The sequence below is a fragment of the Vipera berus genome, assembly GCF_964194415.1.
Source record: "Vipera berus genome assembly, chromosome: 7".
NCBI classification, from domain to species: Eukaryota; Metazoa; Chordata; class Lepidosauria; order Squamata; family Viperidae; genus Vipera; species Vipera berus.
Genome location: NC_138209.1, coordinates 8,687,061 through 8,710,195, shown reverse-complemented (window position 1 = coordinate 8,710,195; position 23,135 = coordinate 8,687,061). Strand labels below are relative to the sequence as shown.

The following is a 23,135-nucleotide window of genomic DNA, read 5'->3' as shown; positions in this document are numbered from 1 at the left end:
AATTACTAAAATTATTTATACTTGTGATGAAGGAGGAAATCATTTCTTTATATTCTTTTTTTTAAATATATTCATATTTTTTTCTTTCTCTTCTATTTTTCTTGCTTTTTTCTTGTTCCTTTTTGGCTTTTCTATTTTTTTTATTCATTTGGTTAGTTTGTATTACTTTTTTATCCCTGTAACTGCAGCGTTTAATAAAATTATTATTAAAGAAAGGAATTGACAAACATGGGACAGTATTGAGCACAATATTAAAAATGAGCCAATCTAAACTTGAGCCTTGGTGGAGCAGTGGGCTAATGCCTCCTTAAGTAACACCAGCTGCCTGCAATTAGTGCAGGTTCGAGTCCCACCAGGCTCAAAGTTGACCCAGCCTTCCATCCTTCCGAGGCAGGTAAAATGAGGACCCAGACTGTTGGGGGCAATTAAGCTGACTTTGTAATAATGCCACTGGGGGGGGGGGGGGCGAAAGCCCTAATAAGCAGGCATATACATAGAATGAAGGCTATTGCTAAGCACATTGGTTTGTGCTTTAAATTGCAAGCCGCCCTGAGTCTTTGGAGAAGGGCGGGATATAAATGGGATTATAAAAAAAAATTGACATGAGCTTTCACTGTTTTCTGTCTCCACTCCTGTTGTCTCCAGGCATAAACCACGGCTTCTTTATCTTACCCCTTCTCCCCTCAGCCCTTGCCAAAACCCATTTGAAATTCCTAGGATGCCAGAAGCCTCCAGTGAAAGTGAGTTATCTCTGCTCAAGCTTTTGCAAACTCAAGCCAAAAGAATTCGGGCCAGCCCAGCGAAAGGCCACGGTGAGTCCACTGTTCAAATGCAAGGAGACCAAATCTAATCTTTTTAGCACGGCTGATAAAACGGCTGGTGTTAAACGAAATGATGAATGGTGGGGTCTCTTGACACCTACCCACCCACACTCTCTTTTTCTCATGGCTGGTTTTTAGTAGCACTGGATAGCTTTGGAATAATTTTAAAAGAGGCTAGCGCTGACTCGATCCGGGCTTTCAAAAGGTTCTTTCCCTTAATGGAAATCAGTTTGGTACTAATTAACTTTTTTCCCCCATCTAAATTAACTAATTAATTTTCTTTTCATCCCCTCAGGATGAAAAGAATGCTACAGGGCATTGCATGCCAAAACAACGAGACCCACAGAAAGGTCTTATGCTTGTGTCATCACTCTGTTGAACAGTATATTTACCCACGTAGTATGGCTGCATTACTTTTGTCCTTCTCACTTGTTCCACTACCTTCACTTATTGGTATCGTTACTATGATTATTATTGTTTTGATATTATTATTATTATTACCGTAGATTCCGGCGTATAAGACTACTTTTTAACCCATGAAAATCTTCTCAAAAGTCAGGGGTCCGGTGCTGAAAATTTAGGGACAGGGCTGGCTGGAAAACCTGGAGCGGATCTTCCATTTAGTCTGCGCAGGGAAAGCGGGACCAATTGGAGTAGAAGCTGCAGTCTGTGATTTTTTACAGGCTGGGGTCTGGGCTTCTTTCCTTCTAAAGTTGAAGAGCAGCTGTAGGCAGGTGGGGAATGCAAGAGCAATTTGAAAGGCAGGTGGGGAATGCGTAGCAGAGCAGCAGCTTAGCTCTAAGGACACATTTGACTCAGGAACTGGGCGGGCTGGCTGGAAAACCTGGAGTGGATCTCCCATTTGGTCTTTTTTTTAATCCCATTTATATCCCACCCTTCTCTGAAGACTCAGGGCAGCTTACAATTTAAAGCACAAATCAATGTGCTTAGCAATAGCCTTCATTCTATGTATATGCCTGCCTATTAGAGCTTTCACCCCCCCACAAGCAGCATTATTACAAAGTCAGCTTATTGCTCCCAACAATCTGGGTCCTCATTTTACCTACCTCGGAAGGATGGAAGGCTGACTCAACCTTGAGCCTGGTGGGGTGAGAACCTGCACTAATTACAGGCAGCTGGTGTTACATAAGGCTCTGTGCAGGGAAAGCTTTAGAGTGAATTAGGAAAAGTGAAAAAGTGAATTAGGAAAATAGGAAACGGTTGCTGGAATTGGGTATGTGTAGTTTAACGAAGAGAAGGGTGAGGGGTGACATGATAGCAGTATTCCAATATCTAAGGGGCTGCCACAAAGAAGAGGGAGTCAAGCTATTCTCCAAAGCACCTGAAAGCAGGACAAGAAGCAACGGATGGAAACTAGTCAAGGAGAGAAGCAACCTAGAACTAAGGAGAAATTTCCTGACAGTTAGAACAATTAACCAGTGGAACAACCTGCCTCCAGAAGTGGTGAATGCTCCAACACTGGAAGTTTTTAAGAAGAGACTGGACAGCCATTTGTCTGAAATGGTATAGGGTTTCCTGCCTTAGCAGGGGGTTGGACTAGATGACCTCCAAGGTCCCTTCCAACTTCTTCTTCTTCTTCTTCTTCTTCTTCTTCTTATTATTATTATTATTATTATTATTATTATTATTATTATTATTATTATTATTATTAAAGTTTAATCCACTTGCACTGTTTTATGTTTACATGTTTGATGACAAACAGCCTTATGTTTATAAGTGACAGTTTTCCTACTAAGTACCTGCATGTCATAAGCATTTGAATTAAAATTACCATATTAAAATCAAATCTGATGTTTTTTAATTTTTATTTGGTGTGCGTTGGAAGAGGGGTAGTCTTATATGGCGAGTATAGCCCAAACCCTATAATTTAACAGGAAATGTAGGGGGTCGTCTTATACGCCCAGTCGTCATATACGCCGGAAAATACGGTACTTTATTGTTTTGCATGTGCATGAGAGCTTATGCACCAGAGACAAATTCCTTGTGTGCCTTTAACACTTGGCTGATAAAGTATTGCATTAATTCTACATTCTATTCTATTCTATTCTATTCTATTCTATTCTATTCTATTCTATTCTATTCTATTCTATTCTATTCTATTCTATTCTATTCTATTCTACTCTACTCTACTCTACTCTATTCTATCTAAAGAGAATTTAGGGAAAGGTGGGATAGGCTGGTTTTATTAACCACTTTAAGCCAAGCCAGATATAGAAGCTCCAAAATTGAGTATTATGCTAAGAATTTAATAAGGAAGCATGTGGACTTTTGCATTATCTTTTCTTGCTATTTCATTCATTGTTATTCAACCTCTCTTTTACCTCATTGTTTCTGTTCAGAGATGGGTAGCGTTCAGATTACCTAACACAAGATATTTCTTACCTGTGCACTGGAGAGGTCCCGGGAAAAACCCTTTCCCACATGACGTCACGCACTGGGCATCCTTCAAATGCAGCAAAGCTTGGCATGAAGTACATCCAAATTTATTAGTACAAGTCGAGCACATCTCTTTACAAGCTACCCGAGCAGGGAAGGAAATAATAAAAAACAAAAACAAAAACAAAATTGTTAAAGAACTGAGTCGGATTTGATTTCCTCTGAGTCAGATCTTTGGGATCCATGATGCAACTTTGCAGTTGCTGATCAGGGATTTCAAACCACCCCCAGGTATTAGCAACAGTTAAAAAAAAGAAGAAGATAATTTATTGCTGACAACCCAAGTGTATATTGAAGATTGGTACAGCACACTGGTCTATGACCGCAATAAATATTGATTTGATTTAACCGAAGTTAGACCATCCGTTATTGTTGCCATTCTATCAGACTTTTGCGAGGATTCGCTTTCCCGATTATGCCGTTTGTTTTAAATATTTTATTCTGGGCTTTAATATTCTCTGTGTATTGCTATGTTTATTGTTTGGAACTGCCTGCCTTGGGGAACTCCATTAGAGGAAAAAGACAGCAGTAAAAGGGCATTTTATAAAGACACAAGTCTTCAGAATAATTTTATCAACTTTAACACTCGGAAGCCACGGGCATCTTTTGAAATGTCTGGGCATCATCTACAAAGCCAAAAGCTTCAATATCACACAGCAAGCTGGAGGCTAATCTTACCTACGCAAAGGCCAGCATCTGGATAGAAGCCAGCCCCACAGCTGTCAACGCAACGCCCGTTCAACAGAAACTTGGTGGAGTCTCGGCAGGCGTCACAGTGATCAAACGCTTGGTTGCAGGTCAAGCAATCAGGATGGCAGTGGCCTGTCATGAAAACAAGACAACTTGATTTGGGGTGAGGAAGTGCAGGGTGGACTCACCTGCTCAGGTAGAAGGATGCTTTTTGCTACATGGCAAAAAATAATAAGAAGACAAGCAAACCTCTTCTCTACCAGGTCAGAGCCCGGTTGAAATTGATGATGATTGTCTTATGATTATGATCATGATTTATCGCTTGTTTGTACACTGAGAGCTTCTGCACCGGAGACAAATTCCTTCTGTGTCCAATCACACTCGGTCAATAATGAATTCTACTCTAGTCTGTTCTATTCTGTTCGGTTCCGTTCTGTTGTTAAGCGAGGACTACTTGTACTTGCACAATCCACAGCTATACAGTTAGAGGTTCTTGAGCAGGGGGCCTTCAAACTCGGCCCTTTTACGACTCACGGACTTCAACTCCCAGAATTCCTCAGCCAACATGCCTGGCTGAGGAATTCTGGGAGTTGAAGTCCGTGAGTCGTAAAAGGGCCACGTTTGAAGACCCCTGTTCTTGAGCATACTGTCACTTAGAAGGGGCTGAGTACAAGTAGTCCATGTCTTAAGCAGGCTTTCTGTAGCGTACCACAAAAAGTGAGATTGGACTGGAGAGCTCTCAAATTAAGGTTACCTCTGCTCAGATCATACTTGTAGCAGGTAAGCTGATTTGATCTTCAGCTTCCAGCTGCAGTCAACTGACTTATCACCTGCCAGAATTACTGTAAGGCTTATTTCCAGAACCAATAAAGGAGAATAATTTGTAGCTCAGGGTTGAAATGAAGGGTCCTTGGTGCTCTCTGAACTTGATTTGTTTTCTTGCAGATGATTCATTAGCCAAACTAGGTAACATCATCAACGCTAGTCCTAGCAGTACACTGATGATGCTCCTTAGTTTGGATAACACGACGTCTGCAAGAAAACAAGCAAGCTCAGAGAGCACAAAGGACCCGTTACTTATAGAAACAACATAGTAAACGAAGTGTTAGGCCCAAGCCCCAGTGATAACACAGGGAGATCCACTCAAGTCCAGTTCTGTATTTGCTTACACTTAAACAGACAGAATCTTGCCAGGCTAAAGTTATAACCTTCCAAACTAAAAGACGTACCCTATTTCAGGGTGCGGTTACTCTGAACCTTTTTCTCACCCCACCATCCAATTCAGGACTATACAGCCTCTTGTCTTGGACCCCTCTCTGGAATTAAGAAGAAACTTCCTGACAATGAAGTTCAACAACTGGAGTAGCTTACCCCCAGAAATTGTGGGCGCTCCATCAGCAGAGATTTTTAAGAAGAGACTGGACATTCACCTGTCTGAGATGGTGTGGGTTCTCCTGCTTGAGCAGGGGGCTGGACTAGAAGACCTCCAAGGTCCCCTCCAGCTCTATTCTATTCTATATGCTACCTTCTCGCTGGGAAGCCACAGTGCCTCTGTCAATATTCCCCCCCACACACACACTCCTTCATCTTTCCATTCCATCCCAAGAAGTGGATTATATCTCCCTGAAGTCAAGCTTGAGCTCTGGGATCCTCACGGATACGTCTCTTTAATTTTCTTGGCTGGGGAATTCTGGGAGTTGAAGTCCACGGGTCTTAAAAGTTGTCAGGTGGGACACCTGTGCTTTAAAAACCAAATGCTTTTAAACGTAAAGACCCTCTTCTGAGTTAAGAGAATAAACAAGTTAAGACTAGACATCTGAAGAGCAAACCATTGTTTCGCAAATACCTGGCTTGCATTGAGGGCAACACTCTCTTTGAATGGCAACAGGCACACTTCCTGGGGGACAGGTTGGACAAGACCGAGAATAGCAGATTACTTTAGAGTCCAAACACTCGCATTCCCGGCACAGGCCTTCTTTCCATTTTTCACCACTCTGCATGAGAAAACAATAAGGGTTGAGATATATATCTATATCCAGGGCTTTTTTCCTCATAGAACGCTCAGAACGGAGTTCCGGCACCTTTTTGGGATGGAACCTTGTAGGGTAAGCAAGGTGGGTTGTATGACATGTGTGAGTTCTGGCACCTTTTACAAAAAAAGCACTGTCTATATCTATATCTATATCTATATCTATATCTATATCTATATCTATATATCTATATGTATATCTATGTCTATGTCTATGTCTATGTCTATATCTATATCTATATCTATATCTATATCTAATCTCTATCTCTATCTCTATCTATCTATCTATCTATCTATCTATCTATCTATCTATCTATCTATCTATCTATCGCAGTTTTCCAATCCAATTAACTATTATTCAGTCTTCTGAGCAGCAAGAAGCAGCGTATATCTTCACTTTTTCAACTTTTTTTTTAAAAGATCCTCACAACCACCCTGCAAAGTGGATCAGGCTGAGCGATGACAGCTGGCCCAATGTCCTGGCTGATTTTGGATCTGAAATTACACATTTCAACAGTCTATCTCAAAAATTTGTATGTTGTTGCTTTTATGGATTGGGTGTGTCTGTACTCGCGCACGCACGCACGCATGCCTTAGCATGCTTGGTCCTTTATTATGAAGTTTGACGGATAAACTATTTAAATAACGTGTGGAGGGTTTTTTTAAACAAAAAAGCCCTATTCCCGAAGCCATCACGCTACATTTGCTCTCTGTTTAGAGTTCTTTTTCAACAGTTGAACTGCAACGAGTAAACAAATTTACAGCATCCACTTTCAGAAGGCCTGAAAGCCGTTGAAAGAATAATTATGGGGCTTTGGGTTAGAGAGACAGTTGTGCAACCGATTACATACCTTAATGGGAGTAAGTTTCACTGAGCTAAGTGGGGCTTAAGCAGGGATAAATAACTGGAAACTGGCGATGCCTCACAAAACACAAAACTCCCAACCTCCTCTTTCGGGAAGGGCAGTAAATCATACGAACACAAAAGTTTGGCCATCCAACATCCCAAAGATGCTTTTTCAGGAGGCAACTGGACTTCATTGTTTTTTTTTTGTTTTGTTTTTTTTATTCCCATTTATATCCCGCTCTTCTCCGAAGACTCAGGGCGGCTTACAATTTAAGCACAAACCAATGTGCTTAGCAATAGCCTTCATTCTATGTATATGCCTGCTTATTAGGGCTTTCGCCCCCCCCAAGCGGCATTATTACAAAGTCAGCTTAATTGCCCCCAACAATCTGGGTCCTCATTTTACCTACCTGGGAAGGATGGAAGGCTGAGTCAACCTTGAGCCTGGTGGGATGCGAACCTGCACTAATTGCAGGCAGCTGGTGTTACTTAAGGAGGCATTAGCCCACTGCTCCACCAAGACCTGCTCCTTGAAGACCTTTCGCTTCTCATTCCAGAAGCTTCTTCAGCTCTGACTGGATGGTGGGGAATGGAAGGATTTATACTCCTTGCAGACGGCTGGTCATTTGCCTCCTTTTAAAGAGTCACTGAGGCCACTTGGAGGTTTATCTGTGTCCTCAGGGTCACCTGAGTGGTGCAAATGGGTGTGGGGCCTTCTTGGAACTGCTGAAAGGACTGTGTGGTAGACCAAGGCTTTTCAACCAGTGGTACGGGTACCACCTGTGGTACATTGACACCTGGCAGGTGGTACACGACCATCCTAGAAAAGTGTTAGCGGGGGAGGGGAACGAGCTGAACCAGTGGCAGCACCGCACAAGCCTGAGCAAGAAACGGTTGGAGCTGCAGGGCTGTCAGGGCTTAGTGGAAGCACCAGGATCAGCGCTTCTTCGGGGCTGTCAGGGTTCAGCAGAGGCACCAGGATCAGTGCCAGGCTCCAGCTGGAGCTTGGCACTGATCCTGGCGCTTTTGCTGAGCCCAGAAGAAGTGCCAATCAGCTGGAATGTTGCAGCATCTCCAGGGGCTTCTGATTTACATTCAGATGCTTGGCAACTGATTCTGTTGTGATTCAGGGTCAGCCTGTGGGTTCGGCAGTTGGGTCGGACGACTCAGAGGAGGAGGGGGGTGTTGAAGACCTTGCTGAGGGGGTTGAAGATCTTGCTGATGAGAGCCCTCAGCCAGGCCCCTCCCACTTGGTCACCACGGAGACCCAGCTGTGTGAGCCTGACAGTGTGGATGAAGATGACCCACAGCTGGCCCTGTTCAAGGACGCCCGACGCAGGAGGCAGTCAATTAGGAGTAAACAGAGGAAGGCAATGGGGCTCCTCGGAAGGAGGCACAGAGAAGCCACGCCCTGAACTCTATATAAGGGGAATGTCTGGGAGGGCTGGTTTGCTGAAGGCAACCGCTTGGATAGTTCCTGTTTCTTAAAGCTCCTGTTTCTTGGTTTGTCTTGTTCCGTTTGTTTTTGTGGTAATAAATTTGGCAGGCGTAATTCCAGCCTCTTGCCTTCTTGTAAAAGGGGTTGTCCCTGCCTTTTCTGCAGGGCCAGTAGCAGGCTGGTACAGAACAGATTCATATTTATGACGCTCACAGTGTCCCAGGGTCATGTGAAGTGACCAAAACCTGCTGCAACCACCCAGCAAACGGGGGGGTGGGAGAATAAAAACCAAACACCACCCCACCCCACCCCCGCTGCCAATCCACAACAGAAATGCTCACAACAATGAAAACCTCGGACAGGAGGAAGAGCGCCGCCAGGCGGGTAGGCAGATGTCTTGCTAGGCTGTGGCTTGGGGGGCACTTTTTCCAGTGCCATTGTAAATTCAAACAGTCACTAAGTGAACTGTTGTAAGTCGAGGACTACCTGTACTTCATCACTTTTTTCCTTTTTTCTTTTCTTTTTTTTTGTTAATCAAGTTTTTGACACCTTGCTAGGCGACTGGTGGTACTCAGATGTTGCCATATCCTAAAAGTGGTACAATGGGTGAAAAAGTTGAAAAGCCCTGTTGTAGACTGAAGATACTTGGAGTTGCGTCCACCCCCCCCCCCTGTTGAGGGAGGGCTGTTCAATTTTGACCACGCTTTCAAACCAGTGTACCTCTCTGTCCAAAATGTGGACTTTGCTGTCTTCGAAAGAGTGGCCTTTGGCTTCTAAAAGCAGATGGGCTGCTGAATCTAATCCTGATGGGTTTGTTCTCCTAGGTTTTGCTTTCTTTGAAGTCTTCAAAGAAAAACAAGAAAGTCCAGTTGCCTCCTGAAAAAAGCATCTTTGGGACAACTAAGACCTGGATGACTGAGAATCTCCATAGAATTTTGCCATCCAACCAGGATGTAACCCAGCATTAGTACATCAAAGCTAGGAAATAGCACTCTTAGCTTCTGTTTCAAAGGGAGGGAATTAGAGGCAGTCCTCAACTTACAACCATTCATTTAGTGACTATTTGAAGTTACACCAGCACTGACAAGAATTACGAACAATCCTAGTAGTTATGACCATCATATTATCTCCATGGGATTATGGGATTAAAATTTGGGCACTCGGCAACCCAAGTACGTATTTACAATGGCCCAGGATCCCAGGCTCCTGGGATCACTTTTTTTTGACCTTCCCAGCCAGCTTCTGACAAGCACAGTCAAAGGGAGAAACTGGATTTGCTTAACGACTGTGCGATTCACTTAACAACTACAGTGGTTGGCTTAACAACCGGGGCCAAAAAAAAGTCATAAAACTCAGCACAAGCCACTTAACAACCGCCCTGTTTAGCAATGGAAATTCTGATCCCAGGACTAGCCGTATACTCAATCTGTAGGCAAGTAACCTTATTTAACCAAAGCATATCTACCACGATAGCTCCACATTTACACCCAGAAACAATCTCTGCCAACTACTGAGCGGTCTTTTGCTGAACGCAGAAGAGTGAGCCAAACAGGGCCGAAGAGGCAGCCCTCTCTTTGTTTCCTCAAGTTAATGGATATGGGCCTCCTTCCTTGAAATAGATACAATTTCACAGTTTCTTCCACTGGAAGTTACTGCCTGATCCGATCCGAAGGAATGAAGATGGATGGGAAGCCATCTACATTCAGTGGACACCTGACTGAAGGAGGACAACGCAAGAGCCTCTTTCATGAGGCCTGAAAGAATTCCTCTAAGAACAGGTAAAAGGTAAGGGCAAACCCTTCCCCTATCCATCATGTCCGACTCCAGAGGGAGCTGGGCTCATCCCCGTTTCTTAGCTGAGGGAACCAGTGTGGTCCAAAGATGTTTCTGCGGTCAGGTGGCCAGCCTGGCTATATGCTGAGGTGGATGGAACGTGGTTACCTGCCCAATGAAGTGGTACCTATTTATCTACTCGCATTTCCATGCCTTCGAACTGCAGGAGCTGAGGCAAGAACAGGAGCTCAACCGACTGCACGGTGCTCGGGACTCCAACCCGGGCTGTCAGCTTTCCAGCTGACAAGCTCAGGCTCTTTAACGGCTGAGCCATCACAGACCCATTCAAAGACACCACACAATTATTCCCAGCACTGACAAGCTAGCTTCCTTCTGCCAAATGTGAGGTTTGAACTAGCGCAAGGAAAATTGCTGTATTTCCAGAGTGTCTCCATCCGTTAAGCTTCTCCTGCTCCCAGGTCAACCCAAAGACTTCGAGAGGGGCCTTTTACAGCTGTCGGAACCTCTTCGAAAGGCAAGGTCATGGCTATCTACAAAGAATGGCAACATGCACAACACAATCTGTCAGGACTTGGACAGATTAGGATGGCAAGCACTGGCTACCAGAAACTCAAAAAACAACAACACCCCATCCTGTTGTTTCAGCAATACTCAAAAACTTTTGTAAGAGCTTCTAGAGCAGAAGTCCTCAACCTTTTGGGCACCAGGGACCGGTTCCGTGGAGAAAGGTTTTTCCACAAACTGGCGAGTGTGTGGTTTTGTGTGTTGCCTGCATCCCACGGATGGGGTTTTGCTTGTTTGTACGGACCGGTTGCTGGCATGCCACGACCCGGTACCGGTCCAAGGACTGGGGGCTGGGGACCCTGTTCTAGGGAAGTCATTCTATCTCCTAAAGGACAATCAGCCAATGATTGACAGCTACTGATGTGGAGGCTGACTACATTGGAAGAAACAACACAACAGAATATTTGTAGCTCAGGGCTGAACTGTGGAGTCCTTGGTGCTGCCTGAGCTTGTTGTTTCCTTGCAGACCTTTCACTACCAAACTAGGTAACATCATCAGTGCTGGGATAAAGTTGTTGTCCAATCTATGCAACTTAAAAGAGCCACATACTTCGGCCAGGGCAGTCTTGGAGCGATGAGCATCGACGGGCCATTCACCTTTCTTTGGCACTGATCTATTTTTCAATGCAGAACTAGGCCGCATCAACAGAGGGATACTATCAAGGTCACATGAAGTTTTAGTACCACTTTATACTGCAATGCTAAGACCACACTTGGAATACTATATATACAGTTCTGGTCACCCCAACACAAAAAAGATAGTGATACTCTAGAAAAGAGTGCAGAGAAGAGCGACAATGATGATTTAAGGGACGGGAGGCTAAAACACACAACGAATAGTTGTAAGAACTGGGTATGTCTAGTCTAACTAAGAGAAGAACTAGTGGAGACATGGCAGCAGTCTTTCAATATTTGAGGGGCTGTCACAGGGAAGACTGGGAAAAATGGCTTGCTTTTAGAAATTGGGGGTGCTCCACTACTGGAGGATTTTTTTTTATTAAAGAGTTTTACAAAAACAAAATTTTACAATATATCCCCAAATCCATCCCACCCCAAACCTGCCCACTTCCCCCCCCCACTTCCCAGAGCTAAATACAGGATTATAGTTATAATAATCATATTCTAAATAAAATTATGCATAATATACAATTAACCAAATTCATAATGTGCTTTAACTCCCCTTTAACATAACTACATACAAAGTACCAATAACAATATCCCACTAAAATCTACTCATAAGCTAAATGGTACTTTTTAGTCCCATATTTGTTCTGAATATAATCTATCCATCTCCTCCAAACTGAGATATATCTTTCCTGTGAATGATCTTTCAAGTAAGCAGAAATCTTAAGACATTTCTGCAAGATTCGAAACTTTAAACACTCATTCTTCTATAGTAGGCAAACTATCCTTCTTCCAATATTGTCCCACCAGTGACCGTGCTGCTGTTGTCATATTCAACATCAAATTGGTTTCTTTAACATCACAGTCTACAACAATACCCAATAAAAACAATTGCGGAGAAAACTTTATCTTTCTCTTAAAAATCTTTTGAATGTTCCACCAAATTTTCATCCAAAAAGCTTTTATATTTCTACAAGTCCACCACATGTGAAAATAGGTGGCTTATAAACTACCACATCTCCAACATTTAGACTGTAAATTAGGATACATGTTAAGACAACTTCTTGGGATCCAGATGCCATCTATAAAACATTTTATAAAAATTTTCTCTTAAGTTTTGAGCCTGAGTAAATTTAATTTTTTTAAAAAAAAATCCCATTTATATCCCGCCCTTCTCCGAAGACTCAGGGCGGCTTACAATCTAAGAAGCACAAATCAATGTGCTTAGCAATTTTAAGAAGAGATTGGATAGCCATTTGTCCGGAATGATATTGGGTTGGACTAGAAGGCCTCCAAGGTCCCTTCCAACTGTGTTACTCTGCATTCTATTTTTCAGAGCAGTTGAACCGTGAACTAATTAAATAGGTTGGATTTGCACAACACACTAAACCACAGAAAATGCCAAGCATGGTTAATCTGAAACAAGCAGAGCCTCTTATGAGAAGGCAACTTGGCACACCTGGCTACCTACAGGCAGTCCTCGATTTACGACCGCTACTGACTCCCAATTTTCTGCTGCAAAGGGAGACATTTGTTAAGTGAGCGTTACCCCATTTTTCGACTTTTCTGGCCACGGTTGCTCAGTGAATCACCGCAGTTCTTAGGTTAGCGACACGGTTGCTAAGTGAATCTGGCTTCCCCCACTGACTTTGTTTGTCAGGAGGTCGCAAAATGGCCCCAAAATACTGCAACTGTCATAAGTACGAGTCAGTTGCCAAGCATCTGAATTTTGATCATGTGACCATGGGGACCCGGCAAAGGTCCTAAGTGTGAAAAATGGTCATAAGTTACTTTTTTCAATGCCATTGTAACTTTGACTGTTGTAAGTTAAGGACTATCTGTATGCTGTGTGCACACAGCTTGCAGTTTTCATTTTTTTTCTTTTGTGGTTTTTTTTTGCATCACCATGTGAACCAAGGACACAGAACAAGGCCCCAATCAAGTTAGGAAATTCAATATTTTCAGACCACTCAATCTGCATCATTTACACTTCAAAGATATTTTCTTTTTTTCTGGGCTCCTCGCAAAGAACTGAAAGTGAAACTCAGCAGAATACAGGGTGGCAGAGAGCAGATTTCACAGAATGAAACTAATCACCTTTGTAGATTTGTGAGTTTGCCTCTCCCAGGCCAGTAAGCCCCACAAGTTAAAATTATTTACTTGCTCTCCTGGAGAAGCAGAAGCTGCCTGCTTCAGGCTGCTAGCACAGGATTGTAAAATAGCATTGCACCACAAAACAGAGGGTTCATACTTAGGGGTGAAACTGGCGCGCATAGCCCTACGATTGCATCTGTCTGCAAATCTCCAGATTCTAAAAACATACATCCAAGTGACAGATAGCTAAGCTGCCCTCATCTGTGAAAAGTTGAAAAGGAATGGTAGGGGGGAATGTTATAATTTAGACAACATTGATTCCCTGTGTGTGGCTGCATCGACTGCACCGTTCGTAGGCATTCAGTTGTACAAATGCAGCCGCTACCATCATTATTCATTGGTTCCAAGCTATTATAAGGTAGCAAATTAACTGAGATAAGAGAAGTCCTGTAAAAAAATTATTAAGCAGCATAAGCCCACTCAATCAAACCAGCAATTGAGAGGAAACTTTTCAAATATCTCTTTAAGACCTCTGCCTGTGCCTTGGAGAAGATTAAATACAGTTAGTCCTTGAATTACAACCATTTGGTTAGTGTCTGTTCAAAATTACAACGACACTGGGAAAAAAATGACTGCTTTTCACACTCATGATCGTTGCAGCATCCCCATGGTCCACACGATCAAAATTCAGACGCTTGGCAACTGACTCATATTTACGACGGTTGCAATGTCCCGGGGTCACGTGATCCCCTTTTGCGACCTCCTGACAAGCAAAGTCAATGGGGAAAGCCAGATTCACTTAACAACCGTGTTGCTCACTTAGCAGCTACAGTGATTCACTTAACAACTGTGGCAAGAAAGGTCGTAAAATGGGGTAAAACTCACTTAGCAGGTGTCTTGCTTAGCCAAGGAAATTTTGGGATCAATTGTGGTCGTACATCGAGGACTACCTATAAATAGTCAATCAGGTGGGATAGTCCGGGTTTGGACCGAAAGATGCAATAAATGACCATGGGAGGTATTTTAGACTTGTATTAAAATCCCTTAATCCAATGCTTTAAGATATATTAAAATTTCCATAATACTCAGCCTGAAATTTTCTTTGGACTTGCTGACTGGAGCTGATAAAAGTCAAAAATCTTTGAAGGTTGAGGAGATACCTACTTCTGCACAAACTACAACCTTGTAGTGGAAATGTCTACATTTGCAAGATGTCGGTGTCCACTGATCAACATGTACTTCATGCTTCCATGTTACTGAATATTTTTCTAGCCAACGTCTACCTTGGCAACTCTTACATGTGTTAAGTCCGCAAGCTACTTACATCTTTGGTATATTCTTTGTAAACACAGGAACCGCCTCTTGAAATGCATTCAGGGCAGCACTTGCCTTGTACATGAAATAATTCTTCACCCTGCAGAGAAATTGAGCATTACAACGAGATACCTAGAATCAGCTTTTTTTTTTAATGATACCGAGAGAAGAGATGGGGAAGCTGGTCCATTTTTTTTCCCCCTGGAACACAGCCTTTAAAAGCCTGTTTTATCAGCCTCATTCCATCACGAAGTTCCCTTCCAAAAAGATAAGTATCATTGTGGCTGTATAAAGACTGCACACAAACTCTCCTTGAAATGCCACTAGGTCAACTCATGGGAGGAAGTGGAGAATCCAGTTTCACAAATTGAATTGTATCTTGCTGGAGATTGCGGTTTGCTTCTCTGCCTCTTTTGCACAGGACAATATCTTTCCATGAAATACTGTAGGGCAGAGGCCCCCAACCTTTTGGGCACCAGGGACCAGTTCCGTGGAGAGCGTTTTTCCATGGACTGCAGAGGCCATGGTTTTGTGTGCTACCTGCATCCCGTGGATGGGGCTTTGCTTGTTTGTGCGGACCGGTTGCTGGCATGCCGCGGCCCAGTACTGGCCCACGGACCGGGGGTTGGGGACCCCCTGCTGTAGGGTGCTAAACTTACAGCAACTAAATCTTCGATTCACACAACCTCACCATGAACCTTCCATAAAGGTTCAAGATCTGCTTACAGCGTGTACATCTGGCATGGATCTGATAAGAATCCGGGTCTAATTAGAAGTAACAGTAACCCGCACAGCAATTTTTTTTTAATTTAATTTTTTTTTAAAAAACAAAATGTCTGTACCTCTCACTTCTCTGGCTGTGCTATGCAGTTTGGAAGTTATGCTACAGAATCTGAGTTAGGGACTAGAGTCTTAGCCTTACAAGATCTCATTTTGCCATACCCATCTTCATAGATTAACTCGTTTCTAAGATTTCCTCAATTCCTCATCTTACACAATCCAGACTTCCACAAAGGGTTAGGACAGGAGAACAGAAGAGAACAGAATAATAAGAGTTGGAAGGGACTTTGGAGGTCATCCAGTCCAACCCCCAGCTCAAGCAGGAAACCCTGTATCATTTCTGACAAGTCATTGTTCAGTCTCTTCTTAAAAGCCTCCAGTGATGGAGCACCCATAACTTCTGAAGGCAAGTCATTCCGTTTGCTGATTGCTTCCACTGTCAGGAAATTTCTCCTTATCTCTGAGTTGCTTCTCTCCTTGATGAGTTTCCATCCGTTGCTTCTTGTCCTGCTTTTCAGTGCTTTGGAAAATAGATTGACCCCCTCTTCTTTATGTCAGCCCCTCGAATATTGAAACACTGCTATCATGTCACCTCAGTCCTTCTTTTCACTAGACTAGCCATGCCCAGTTCCTGTAAACATTCTTCATAATGTTCTAGCCTCCAGTCCCCTAATCATCTTTCTTGCTCTTCTCAGCACACTTTCCAGTCTCAACATCTTTTCTCTTTATAATGGAGTGTTCAAAACTGGATACAGGCTATAAGCATTGGTTCATCTCAATGGAAAGGCCTAGAACAGTGATGGCGAACCTTTTAGAGACCGAGTGCCCAAACTGCAACCCAAAACCCACTTATTTATCGCCGGGTGCCAGGTGGGACGTGGCCCACTGGGTGGGCGTGACTGTGGTGGTCATGGCAGACTGGGTGAGTGTGGCCAAAGTGGGGCGTGGTCTCCTCGATGTCGCTCGTGGGGAGGGATGCCTCTGGGGGCCGGGCAGGGTTGGAGGAGATCCAGTGGGTCTCTGCCAGATGGGGCGGTTGGCCAGAGGCTCGTCCTGCGGGGTGAAGCGAGGCGAGGCAGGGTGGGTATGCCAATTGCCGCGGGGCAAGGCGAGGTGAGGTAGGCGCCAGGGCAGCTATTGCCTGACACCATCAGCCCCCCCACACAGAGGCCAGCGAGCGCACGGGGGCCGACGGTGTCCGTCAGCAGCCACAGCTTGCTGGCTCCTCAACCGGCGCACTCTGGACAGCTAGCCGACAGCTGAGGAGGCAATGCAGTGCGTCCTGCCCAGGAAAAGGAGAGCATGCGAGGCCAGGAGGGACGGGACGGGACAGGGGGGGGAGGGAAACCAGCTGTGCCGGGATGCATCCGGCCACATGGGACCTCGGGCAGCTGGTTGAAGAGGGACGGTTGCCATCTCCGGGACACGACACGCGTGCCCACAAAGAGGGCTCTGAGTGCCACCTCTGGCACACGTGCCATAGGTTCGCCCCCACTGGCCTAGAAAGAAATGCTACAGGAGCCTGTTCTTTTACCTGACAGTCCCTGGGTCTCCCGGTTCACTTAAATTGATTGCAGGTCTCCAATTTGACCATCCTGTAACTGACTTCATTTGCTCAAGTCAAAGAGGCCCTGATCTCTCTCTCGCCTCGTAAAAGGGTCACAATCTCTCTTGAACAAGCTACTCTTCTCATGTGAAAGAGGACAGTGTTCGAAACCCTCTGAGAGGGCTGCTTGACTTCAAGCAAACGGACAGAAAATGGCTTTTTCCAGGCGGCCCGAAGAAGGAATTAGTTAATCATAGAAGGTTTTTACAAAGCAGTGCCTTGATGTCAGGGAAGGTTTGGGGTACTTTAATGTTTTCAGGGAGTTGGGGACATCTTCTTCTAGATTTTATCAGACGCTTAAAACACTCCTTCTGAACAAGGGATCTCGGTGTCCTAGTGGACGATCCCTTAAATAGGAGCCAGCCGTGTGCTGCAGCTGCCAAAAAAGCCAACACAATGCTAGGCAGAATTAACAGAGGGATAGATTCAAGATCGTGTGAAGTGTTAATACCACTTTACAACGTCTTGGTAAGGCCACACTTGGAATACTGCCTCCCATTTTGGTCACCACAATGTAAAAAAAGATGTTCAGACTCTAAAAAGAGTGCAGAGAAGAGCAAGAAAGACAATTGAGGGGCTGGAGGCTAAAACAGAGTCTCTGTTAGGCTCTGTAGCAGCTGTAAATCTTTCCGAGCACAATTCTCATGCATCCTTCTGTAGCTAGATTTCCTGACACGAACAGGGTAAAGTTACAAGAATTCTAGCAATGAAACTTTTTTTCCCATTTGAAGCCATTGATTTTGTGTGCGTTAGGGCAGGGATGTTTTTGATTTTCTTTCGAACAGCTTCTTTGCTCCCGAATCCAGACAATGCAATCCTAGGTTGCAATAATCTAGCCCAGGGCTTTTCAACCAGTGGTACGGGTACCACCTGTGCTACATTGGCATCTGGCAGGTGGTATGCGACCATCCTAGAGAAGTGGTAGCGGGGGAAGGGAATGAGCTGAACCGGTGGTAGCACCACACAAACCTGAGCGAGAGACGGCTGGAGCTGCAGGGCTGTCAGGGCTCAGCGGAAGCGCCAGGATCAGCGCTTCTTCGGGGGTGTCAGGGTTCAGCGGAAGCGCCAGGATCAGCGCTTCTTCCGGGCTCTCAGGGTTCAGCGGAAGCGCCAGGATCAGCACTTCTTCGGGGCTGTCAGGGTTCAGCGGAAGCGCCAAGATCAGCGCCAGGCTCCAGCTGGAGCTCGGCACTGATCCCGGCGCTTCTGCTGAGTCCAGAAGAAGCGCCAATCAGCTGGAATGTTGCAGCATCTCCAGGGTCTTGTGATTTACATTCAGATGCTTGGCAACTGATTCATATTTATGACGCTCACAGTGTTCCACGTTCATGTGAAGTGACCAAAACCTGCTGCAACCACCCAGCAGAGGGGGGGAGTAAAAAACAAAACACCCCTCCCACCCCCTCTGCCAATCCTCAACAGAAACGCTCACAACAATGAAAACCTCGGACAGGAGGAAGAGCGCCGCCGGGCGGGCAGGCAGGTGTCTTGCTCGGCTGTGGCTAGGGGGGCACTTTTTTCAGTGCCATTGTAACTGCGAACAGTCACTACGCGAGCTGTTGTAAGTCGAGGACTACCTGTACTTCATCACTTTTTTTCCTTTTTTTTTTTTGGTCAGGTTTTTGACACCTTGCTAGGCGACTGGTGGTACTCGGATGTTGCCATATCCTAAAAGTGGTACAATGGGTGAAAAATTTAAAAAAGCCCTGATCTAGAATCAAGATCATATAAAGTACCAGTACCACTTTACAATGCCTTGCTAAGGCCACACTTGGAATCCTCCATCCAGTTTTGGTCACCACGATGTAAAAAAGATGTTGAGTCTCTAGAAAGAATGCAGAGAAGAGCAACAAAGATGATTGAGGGGCTGGAGGCTAAAAGATATGAATAACAGTTACAGGAACTGGGTATATCTAGTTTAATGAAAATAATGACTAGAGGTGACATGCTAGGAGTCTTCCAATATTTATGGGGCTGCAAACCAAGAAGAGGGAGTCAGGCTGTTCTCCAGAGCACCTGAGAGCAGGACAAGAAGCAATGGATGGAAACTAATCAAAGAGAGAAGCAACCTAGAACTAAGGAGAAATTTCCTAACAGTGAGAACAATTAACCAGTGGAATGGCTTGCCTTCAGAAATTTGGGTGCTCCATCACTGGAGGCTTTTAAGAAGAGACTTGTCTGGAAAGGTATAGAGTGTCTTGCTTGAGCAAAGATTGGACTAGAACAGACGTCCCCAACCTTTTGGGCACCAGGGATCAGTTCCATGGAGAAGGTTTTTTCCACGGACCAGAGATTATGTGTGGTTTTGTGTGCTGCCTGCATCCCACAGATGGGGCTTTGCTTGTTTCTGGAAACCAGTTCCTGGCATGCTGCGGCCCGGTACCGATCAATGGACCGGGGGTTGGGGACCCCTGCACTAGAAGATCACTGTTCTGTACCAGCCTGCTACCGACCCTGCAGAAAAAGCAGGGACAACCCCTTTACAAATGGCAAGAGGCTGGAATAAAGCCTGCCAAATTTATTAACATAAAACAGACACCAACCATGAAACAGGAGCTATGAATCAGGAACTATTCAAGTGGTTGCCTTCAGCAAACCAGCCCTCCCACACATTCCCCTTTTATACAGTTCAGGGCGTGGCTTCTCTCTGCCTCCTTCCGAGGTGCCCCATTGCCTTCCTCTGTTTACTCCTGATTGACTGCCTCCTGCGTTGGGCGTCCTTGAACAGGGCCAGCTGTGGGTCATCTTCATCCACGCTGTCAGGCTCACACAGCTGGGTCTCCGTCGTGACCAGGTGGGAGGGGACTGGCTGAGGGCTCTGCGGAGCCTCAAGGCCATCATCAGCAAGCTCTTCAACACCCCCCTCCTCCTCCTCTGAGTCGTCCAACCCAACTGCCGAACCCATAGGCTGACCCTGAATCACAACAATCCCTTCCAACTCTGTTATTCTGTTGTTCAGTCTGAGAACCAGCTACCGTATTTCAGTATCTGGCCCTGATGTTTCCAGCAGCTTGAATTTTTTTTAAAAAAGGCCACTTAAAAACTTTCTGAATAAGCAAACCATAGAGATAACTTGGAAATGGGAGTCCTTTCCTTACCTTTGCACAGTCCACTTTGGCACACTTTGCCTTCCGACAAGCCACCTGACCCCCATCACAGCTACAGAAGTTGCAGTCCGTATCATTCCACATGTCATTGTGGTATTTGAGGGTGCCATTGTGCACACAGCTGCCCTTGGAAAGGACACACTCTTCACAACATTTCCCAGGGCGACGCACTTTGTTCTCCTCCTGAGAAGACAAAGAAGAGGGCGGTCAACTGATTTTCCAAAGCACGAGAAGGCAAGACAAGAAACAAAGGTTGGAAACTGATCAAGGAGAAAAGCAACCTGAAATTAAGGAGAAACTTCCTAACAGTGAGGACAATCAACCAGTTGAACAGCTTGCCCTCAGAAGTTGTGGGTGCTTCATCCCTGGAGGATTTTAAGAAGAGACACTAGACCCGTGGTGGAGAACCTATGGCACGTGTGCCACAGGTGGCACGCTGAGCCCTCTCTGCGGGCACGCGTGCCATCGCCCCAGTCCTAAGCCTTCAGCTGGGTTTTATAAAACCTTTTCGCTTTAGGCCTCCACCGCTGTGTGCAAAAAAAAAAGGTTCAATCAAGCAATCAATTTCAATTTCTCGCAGGGAAAAAAAAGATCTCACAAAGTTGGAATTGATTGATTGAACTTTTTAGTCCCACCCAGTCTGCCATTACCACTGCAGCCACACCCACCCAATGGGCCACACCCACCCAATGAGAAAAGTTGAGGGCAATAGAAAAAGGGGACGACAGAGAATGAGGTGGCTGGATGGAGTCACTGAAGCAGTAGGTGTGAACTTAAATGGAGTCCAGAAGATGGTAGAGGACAGGAAGGCCTGGAGGAACGTCGCGATGGGTCGGACACGACTTCGCAGCTAACAACAACACCCAATGGGCCACGCCCATCCAGCACCCAACGATACATAAGTGGGTTTTGGGTTGCAGTTTGGGCACTCGGTCTTTAAGAGGTTCGCCATCACTGCACTAGATAGTCACATCTGAAATGGTATAAGTTCTCCTGCTTGTGTAGAGGGCTGGACTAGAAGACCTCCAAGTTTCCTCCAAGCTCTTTCCTATCCTATCCCATCCCATCCTATCCAGTTTTGGTCATCACACTACAAAAACGATATTGTGACTCTGGAAAAAGTGCAGAGCAACTAAGTTGATTAAAGGCCTAGAGATTAAAACATAGGGAGAACAGTTGCAGGATTTAGCTATGGACAGTCTAGAGAAAAGAAGGACTGGGGGGGACATGATAGCAGTCTTCCAGTATTTGAAGGGCTGTCACAAAGAAAAGGGGGTCAACTTATTTTGCAAAGCACCAGAAGACAACAAACAATGAAATGAAACCAATCAAGGAGAGAAGCAACCCGGAATTCAGGAGAAACTTCCTAACAGTGAGGACAATTAACCAGCGGAACAGCTTGCCTCCAGAAGTTGAAGGTGCTTCATCACTGGAGATTTTAAAGAGGAGACTGGACAGCCACTTGTCTCAAATGATATAGGCTCTCCTTTTTGAGCAGGGGGTTGGACTAAAGGACCTCCAAGGTCCCTTCCAGCTCTATTCTAATTAGAAGGTTTAGGAAATGTGGTAGAAAATTCCCAGAAAATCTCCCAAGTTTTCCGCTTAGGAATTACCTTCTGACAATTCAGCGTGGGGCAGGACTTTGTAAAACATCTGGATTCTCCTCGGTTACATACACAAGTGGTGCAGGCATCTTTCTTCCACTTTTCCCCATGCTATATAACAAAGAAAATTATGTCAACTACGGGTACTCCTTCACTTACAACCATTCTTTTAGTGACTATTCGAAGTTACAACGGCTGTAAAAAAAAAGTGACTTATGACTGTTTTTCACATTTATGTCTGTTGCGGCATCCCCATAGTCACTCGATCTAAATTTGTGGGTCTGACAACTAGTTTATACTTATGACGGCTGCAGTGTTCCTCGGTCACCTTTTGTGACCTTCTGACAAGCAAAGTCAATGGGGAAGCCAGATTCACTGAACAACCATGTTGCCAACTTAACAGCTGCAGTGAATCACTTAACGACTGTGTCAAGCAAGGTCGTAAAATGGGGCAAAACCCACTTAACAACTGTCCTGCTTAGTGTCTATGGAGTTTCTCAGTCATCTAGGTCAGGGTTTTCCCAAGGTTGCTTTTTCAAAAGGAAACTGGGCTTTGTTTTTCCTTGAGGAAGAAGAAGAAGAAGAAGAAGAAGAAGAAGAAGAAGAAGAAGAAGAAGAAGAAGAAGAAGAAGAAGAAGAAGAAGAAGAAGAAGAAGAAGAAGAAGAAGAAGAAGAAGAGGAGGAGGAGGAGGAGGAGGAAGAGGAAGAAGGAGGAGGAGGAGGAGGAGAAGAGGAGGAGGAGGAAGGGGAAGAAGAAGAAGACGAGGAGGAGGAGGAGGAGGAGAGGAAGAGGAAGAAGAAGAGGAGGAGGAGAAGAGGAAGAGGAAGAGGAAGAAGAAGAAGAGGAGGAGGAGGAGGAGAAGGAGGAGGAGGGGGAGAAGAGGAGGAGGAGGACGGGGAAGAAGAAGAAGAAGAAGAAGAAGAAGAAGAAGAAGAAGAAGAAGAAGAAGAAGAAGAAGAAGAAGAAGAAGAAGAAGAAGAAGAAGAAGAAGAAGAGGAGGAGGAGGAGGAGGAGGAGGAAGAAGGGGAAGAAGAAGAAGAAGAAGAAGAAGAAGAAGAAGAAGAAGAAGAAGAAGAAGAAGAAGAAGAAGAAGAAGAAGAAGAAGAAGAAGAAGAAGAAGAAGAAGAAGAAGTGTCGCTTCTCAACCAAGAAGCTTCTTATCTTTGACTGGCTTGCTTAGCAACAGAAATTTTGGCCTCAACTGTGGTTGTGTAAGTTGAGGTTTGTTTTGACCGCTAATGCCCACCAGAAGTCACGGTCAGAGCGCAAGTCAAATGCACACTCAGCCAAGAAGCAAATATGAGGTCAGGGCCCTTTTCGCCACTTCAATGAAGAACAGTCTTATCTACATTAGTTGATGGCCTC

At 44.9% G+C, this 23,135-nt stretch overlaps 1 protein-coding gene across 1 annotated transcript in view; it reads right to left on the bottom strand.

The window, feature by feature from the left end:
• The window catches only part of FRAS1 (Fraser extracellular matrix complex subunit 1), a gene marked incomplete at its 5' end in the record, with an annotated part of 282,197 nt that overhangs the window by 240,534 nt on the left and 18,528 nt on the right, over positions 1-23,135 (bottom strand). The window contains 6 exons of the mRNA XM_081333331.1: positions 3,225-3,437; positions 3,957-4,100; positions 5,815-5,962; positions 14,683-14,772; positions 20,157-20,348; positions 21,779-21,880. Coding sequence (XP_081189457.1) covers positions 3,225-3,437; positions 3,957-4,100; positions 5,815-5,962; positions 14,683-14,772; positions 20,157-20,348; positions 21,779-21,880 — 889 coding nt within the window. The remainder of the gene's footprint in view (positions 1-3,224; positions 3,438-3,956; positions 4,101-5,814; positions 5,963-14,682; positions 14,773-20,156; positions 20,349-21,778; positions 21,881-23,135) is intronic.